Raw genomic sequence first — 6,000 nt, forward strand, 5'->3', positions numbered from 1 at the left:
AGCCATAGCTTCTGAGCTGAGGACAGGCACGTCCTCACTGCCCTGCCCCCATGGTGATTGGCCTGTTCCTTATCTTAGCATCTGCCATTTGCAGGTTCCAATGTCAGTGTCACTGAGAGTGCTTACTGCTGCAGAGGTTAGAGCATAGGGCCAAATTCATTTACCAGAACAGTCCAGGGTGGTCAGCTTCAGGTACAGCTGGATCCAGGGGCCCAAAGGCCGTCTTCAGACCCACTCTTGGGCCTGTGCTTCAGGCTTCAGCTTCTCCTTCCTTTCTTTGTGCTGGTCTTCTTCTCTGGCAGCCCCTCCCCTCTTGGCAACAGGCAGCCCTTCACTTTCAGCTGACCTGCCAGCTCAGAAGTGACGGTAGGAAGGATGTGTCTTTCTCCCAGGGGTTCAGGCTAAAGTTGGTGGGACATGTTTGGCTTAGGTCCTGAGCCCATCCCTGAGCCAATTACAATACCCAGGAAGACGGTGGGATGTTTGGATTGGCCAGATCAAGTCCTGTGCCTGCCAGTGGGGGCCGGGGTCAGCCCCACTAGGGAGCCCGTGGACCGAGGGGGACATCTGTGAGTCCGTGCGGAGAGTAGTCATGGATGCCAAGAAACATAACTGTTGTCAAAGATGAGTTGGTTTAGAAATCTTAGCCGACTGTCTCACCTTGAATCAGCTTATACCATGCCTTGAGCTGAAAATAATTTGAGCAGTTTACAGAACAGTAAGAAATCAGTGGCTTGGACATCAAAAGATCTGTCACTACCAGGGATCCAGTGATAAAAGTAGAAAAGGGACAGCTGGATAAAGTAGGAAATTAGCACGTAGGTTTTTCCTGTTTAGGCCAAAAAAAAAAAAAAAAAAAAAAAGCAGGGGGAGCTTCAGAGCCACCTAGTGGCCAGTATGAGAAGGGAAATGAGAGTTTTAAAGCAGTTTGAGGTGAACGGGTGCTGGCTCCACGTGAGGGCAGAGCAGAGCTTTGCTCAGGCCTGGCTTCTCAGACATTTTCCCCTGGGTGCGGTGACATCCCAGAGCTGCCTGGTGCTGTGGTGAGTTGGGAGTTTTTTTGGTTTCTGATTTTTTTTTTGAAGTAGAATTTATTTACAATATTGTGTTACTTTTTGGTGTACTACAGAGTGACTCAGTTATACATATATATGCATTTTTTTTTCATATTTTTTCCATTATGGTTCATTACAGGATATTGGATATTATTCCCTGTGCTATACAGTAGGACCTTGTTGTTCATCTATTCCGTATATGGTAGTTTGTGTCTGCTAATCCCAGACTCCTAATTTATCCCTCTCCCTGCTTTCCCCTTTGGAAACCATAAGTTTGTTTTCTGTTTGTGAGTCTGTTTCTGTTTTGTAAATAAGTTCATTTGTATCATTTTTTAGATTCCACAAATAAGTGATACCGTAGGATATGTGTCTTTCTCTGTCTGACTTATTTCACTTAGTATGATAATCTCTGGGTCCATCCATGTTGCTGCAAATGGCATTATTTCATTCTTTTTTATGGCTGAGTAGTATTCCGTTATGTATATATACCACAACTTCTTTATCCAGTCATCTGTTGATGGACATTGAGGTTGCTTCCATGTCTTGGCTACTGTAAATAGTGCTGCTGTGAACATTGGGGTGCAGGTGTCTTTTTGGATTAGTTTTCATCTTTTCTGGATACATGCCCAGGAGTGGGATTGCTGGATCATATGGAAACTCCATTTTTAGTTCTTTAAGGAATCTCCACACCGTTTTCCATAGGGGCTGCATCAATTTACATTCTGTGGTGGGTTTTGGATTCTAATGGCAGGTCTCTTCCCTCTTTGGAGTCTGCATGTCTGTCTGTCCCATTGCCAGCCCAGGCTAGGGCACCAAGGAAGCTTTAGGAAATGTTTGTTGAATGAATTTAAAAAAACAAACAAACCCAGACACATCATGGGCCTGGCAGATGTGGGCCCAGTGCCAGACCCTGCAGGCCACAGGCTCTGATCTCAGTCAGTGGCTTTCCTGGAGAAGCTAGGGGGTGGGGCAGTTGGCCGTGCCTGGGGGTTGATACTGTCTCAGGGACAGCCCTCAGCCCACGCCCCACTCCCTTGCCCCTGATCAGGCCACTTGGGGGGCTGACTGTTACTGAGCCCTTGCGCCACTTGGGGTGGTGTAGACTGAGGCTCTGCAGTGAGTGGCCAGCTGTGTCTGTCACCCCGGGGCGTGTTGAATGAATCTGCTTTGTGGCAGCCCCAGTGTGTGAGGCAGCGAGGGGACGTGGAGTGATGTGCTCTGTCCAGAGACGCAGCCATGAGCCCCTTGGATTCATGGCCCGTGTCTCCTCCCTGGACCTCCCTGTCTGGAAATTGGGGGTCACCAGGGGCCGGCTGTGCCTCAAGGGCTGGCATCAGGCCCCAGCGGGAGGGGTGGGGATTCTGCTCTGCGTTTATGGGAAGCCCCTCTTGGAGGCCCCATCTGCCCTGGGTATGGACAAGGGCTCCCCAGTTAGAGTACGCAGGGGGTGTCTTGCCCTCCTGCCCGCCCCTGTGGGGCCCCAGGGTTTGGGGAGGGGCTCCTGGCCCTGACCCCTCCGCCCGCCCGCAGCGCCGCGGCATGAAAGGCAAGGCCCGCAAGCTCTTCTACAAGGCCATCGTGCGCGGCAAGGAGATGATCCGCATCGGGGACTGTGCCGTGTTCCTGTCGGCCGGCCGCCCCAACCTGCCCTACATCGGCCGCATCCAGAGCATGTGGGAGTCGTGGGGCAGCAACATGGTCGTCCGCGTCAAGTGGTTCTACCACCCCGAGGAGACCAGCCCCGGCAAGCGCCTCCACGAGGGCCAGGTGAGCGCCGCCCCGCACGCGCGGGTGTGCTGGGGGTGATGGCCGGCCCCGGGGCTGGGCCCAGGCTCACCGCAGCCGCCCCCCCCCCCCCCACTGTCTGCACACACAGCACTGGGACCAGAAGTCCGGCCGCAGCCTCCCCGCGGCCCTGCGGGCCTCCAGCCAGAGGAAGGATTTCATGGAGGTAAGAGGGCACAGGGTGGCTGGGGGCCCCTCTGCCAACCCTCCCCAACCGGCGCAGGAGGGGCCCGGGCTCCCGTGTCCTCAGCTTCCCAACCCCGTGTCTCTGAGTCTGAGCTGTTGTCTCCTGGTCTCTGTCTCTCCCAGGCTCTGCATCTCTGTCACTCTTGGTCTCTTACTCCTCAGGTCTCTTACTCCTCTGTGTCTCTTTTGGTCTGTGTGTTCCTTTCTGTCTCTCAGTCTCTGTTTCTTAGTCTCTCTGTCTCTGTATCAGTCCCTGGGTCTCTTAGTCTCTGTCCATCCTGTTTCTCTGCTTCTCCCCGGGGGCTCTCTCTTGGGTCCTCCCTTTCTGATGCCCGCCCGCCTTGCCTGCAGCGCGCCCTGTACCAGTCCTCCCACGTGGATGAGAACGACGTGCAGACGGTGTCGCACAAGTGCCTGGTGGTGGGCCTGGAGCAGTACGAGCAGATGCTCAAGACCAAGAAGTACCAGGACAGCGAGGGCCTGTACTACCTCGCGGGCACCTACGAGCCCACCACGGGCATGATCTTCTCCACCGACGGCGTGCCTGTGCTCTGCTGAGCGCACTGCCCGCTGCCTTGCGCCCGAGGGCCGCCGGGCCACCGCCATCACTGCCACGGCTCGGGGCCACGTGCGTTGGTTGTGTGCATGCAAGTGTGCCCGTGGACGCCCTGGCACGTGAGTGTGTACATGTGTGTGCCCGTATGCATGCACGTGTGTGCGCACGTGTGCACACGTCTCCAGACCCCCTCCCGCAACCCCTCGGTGCCCCCAGACAGGGGCTCCTCTCAGCTATCAGGGTATGGCTCTGCCGGCCCCCCAGGGCCCCACCCCCACCTTGTAAGCACTTGGCCGGGCTGGGCCCCCAGGACCCCGGTGCCCCCAGGCTGATGCCGACTGGGATTCAGAGGGGAGGGGGCTTCCAAGGAACCAAACTGACGCTGGCTCGGGGGTCCCCACTGCTTGTGGGTCCTCCCCGTGCCCAGCCCCCTCAGCATGGAGCCCACCCCGAAGCCTCCCGCCGTGGGACAGGGGCAGCCCCACACCTGCCAGCCTCACTGACCAGGCCAGGCCTGCTCTGGGCGCTGCCAGAGGCCCGGCCTCCACCCTCTCAGGATGGCCTGGACTCGGGGAACAGAGCCAGGTGGGGGTGGGGCCCAGGAGCACCGGCCCGGCACCAGGTGGAGGGGCTGCGCGCCCTGAGGCCCCACCCGCCGGCCCAGACCCTCACACTACAGACAACCCCGATGGTGCTGAAACCCTCATCCCGGCCCCGGCCAGCCCAGAGGGAGGCGGCAGTTCTTAACCTGTACAGTTTTATTGTACCAAGAGACTCTCTCCCCTGTATCATACGCCTTTAAATGGAGTCAACTTTTTAATTATATATATAAAGATAAATATATATAAATATATATAAATATAAACTTTTTAAAACTGTGAAAAAATAGCTATGAAATTATAAAAAAAAAAAGCGAACACATTCTGACGTGCAGAATATTATTTTTTATTTCCTGTTAGATTGTGAGTGTCTAGCACCCAGCTTCACGGCCCCTTGTCCCAAACGCACCCCCCGCTCCCCCCCGGCCCAGGTGCACTGTACTTGCCCCCAGGATGGAGAAGGACTCAGAGCAGAGGCTGAGGGAGGCGGAGAGGGAGCCGGCCGAGGGCGGCGGCCCTGCTCGGCCCACAAAAGCACTTAGCAGCCCCCGCGCCTCCCAGGGGACGGGAGGCCTCGTCCAGACAATCTTAAGGGAAGGAAAAGCCAGACTTTGGTTTCGTTTTTTGGGGGAATTATTGTTTTCCTTTTTTTTTAAGTTTCTTTTGGAATTTTTTGTTTGTTGGCGGATTCTGTGTGATCTTTTTCATAAAAAAAAGAAAAAGCTATAATTGGAAAAGTATGGTTGTCTGGAGTAGTTCATTTCTGGGGCTGGGGTGGGCCTGGTGTCCAGAAGTGGCTCCGGGGGGCAGTGTGGGCATTTCTGGGGGGACAGCAGCCTCTGGCCACATGCGGCTGTTTACACAGGAGCTAATTTAAAAGAAAGGAAATGAAAGATTTCTTGGTTGCACCAACCATGTGTTTGGTGGTCAACAGCCAGCCATGGCTAGTGGCTACCGTACTGGGCAGCCAAAGCTGGACCGTGTCCGCCAGTGCAGAACATTCTCCTTGGCCAGGTTGGGGCTGGAGAACTTGCATCTCCTTTTTCTAACTTTAAAACGCGGAACTGGAGACCAGCCAAGGAGGCGGAGCAGAAAGACCCTGAGCAAAGTCACAACTATGTGCACAACAGCCATCGACGGAAAAGACTGGAACCTACCAAAAAAGTCTCCAATGACTAAAGACACAAAGAAGGAACCACACTGAGGCGGGTAGGAGGCGGGCGCCCCCCAGGCTGGAGAATAACTGCACTGCAGAGGTTCCCCCAGGAATGAGGGTGCTGAGCCCCACGCCGGCGGCTCAGCCTGGGGGTCCTGCACTGGGGAGATGAGCCCCCAGAACATTTGGCTCTGAAGGCCAGCGGGATTTAATCTTGGGAGTCCCACAGGACTGGGGGAAATGGAGACTTCACTCTTAAAGGGGCGCACACAAAATATCACATGCTCTGGGACCCAGGGTGGAAGCTGTCATTTGATAGGAACCTGGGCCAGACCCACCTCCTGGCTTTGGAGCATCTCCGAGAGAGCTGGGGTCAGGGGAGCAGCTGTGGCTCACCCTGGGGACGCAGTGGTGGCGGCCATTCTTGGGGGCTCTGTCTAGTGCATGGAAGCTCGTGCAGGCGGTCTCCGCTGTGGGATCCTCCCTCTGGCTCATTAGCGCCAAGACCTGGCCCCACCCAACAGCCCTTAGGCACCAGTGCTGGGACACCTCAGCCCAAACGCCTGACTGGGTGGGGATACAGCTGATGGCCCACCCATCAGCAGTCAGGCTGCCTAAAGGCCTCCTGAGCCCACAGCCACGTCTAGACACGGCCCTGCCCTC

At 55.7% G+C, this 6,000-nt stretch overlaps 1 protein-coding gene across 8 annotated transcripts in view; it reads left to right on the forward strand.

Moving 5' to 3' along the window:
* The window catches only part of TNRC18 (trinucleotide repeat containing 18), an 85,698-nt gene extending 80,777 nt beyond the window's left edge, over positions 1-4,921 (forward strand). For all 8 annotated transcript variants that reach the window (XM_064478716.1, XM_064478718.1, XM_064478719.1 and 5 more), the window contains 3 exons: positions 2,586-2,822; positions 2,932-3,006; positions 3,378-4,921. In XM_064478716.1, the coding sequence (XP_064334786.1) occupies positions 2,586-2,822; positions 2,932-3,006; positions 3,378-3,584 (519 nt within the window). In that variant the 3' untranslated portion in view covers positions 3,585-4,921. The remainder of the gene's footprint in view (positions 1-2,585; positions 2,823-2,931; positions 3,007-3,377) is intronic.
* The last annotated feature ends 1,079 nt before the right edge of the window (positions 4,922-6,000 follow it).

The sequence above is a fragment of the Camelus dromedarius genome, chromosome 24 (assembly GCF_036321535.1).
Source record: "Camelus dromedarius isolate mCamDro1 chromosome 24, mCamDro1.pat, whole genome shotgun sequence".
Classification (NCBI taxonomy): domain Eukaryota; kingdom Metazoa; phylum Chordata; class Mammalia; order Artiodactyla; family Camelidae; genus Camelus; species Camelus dromedarius.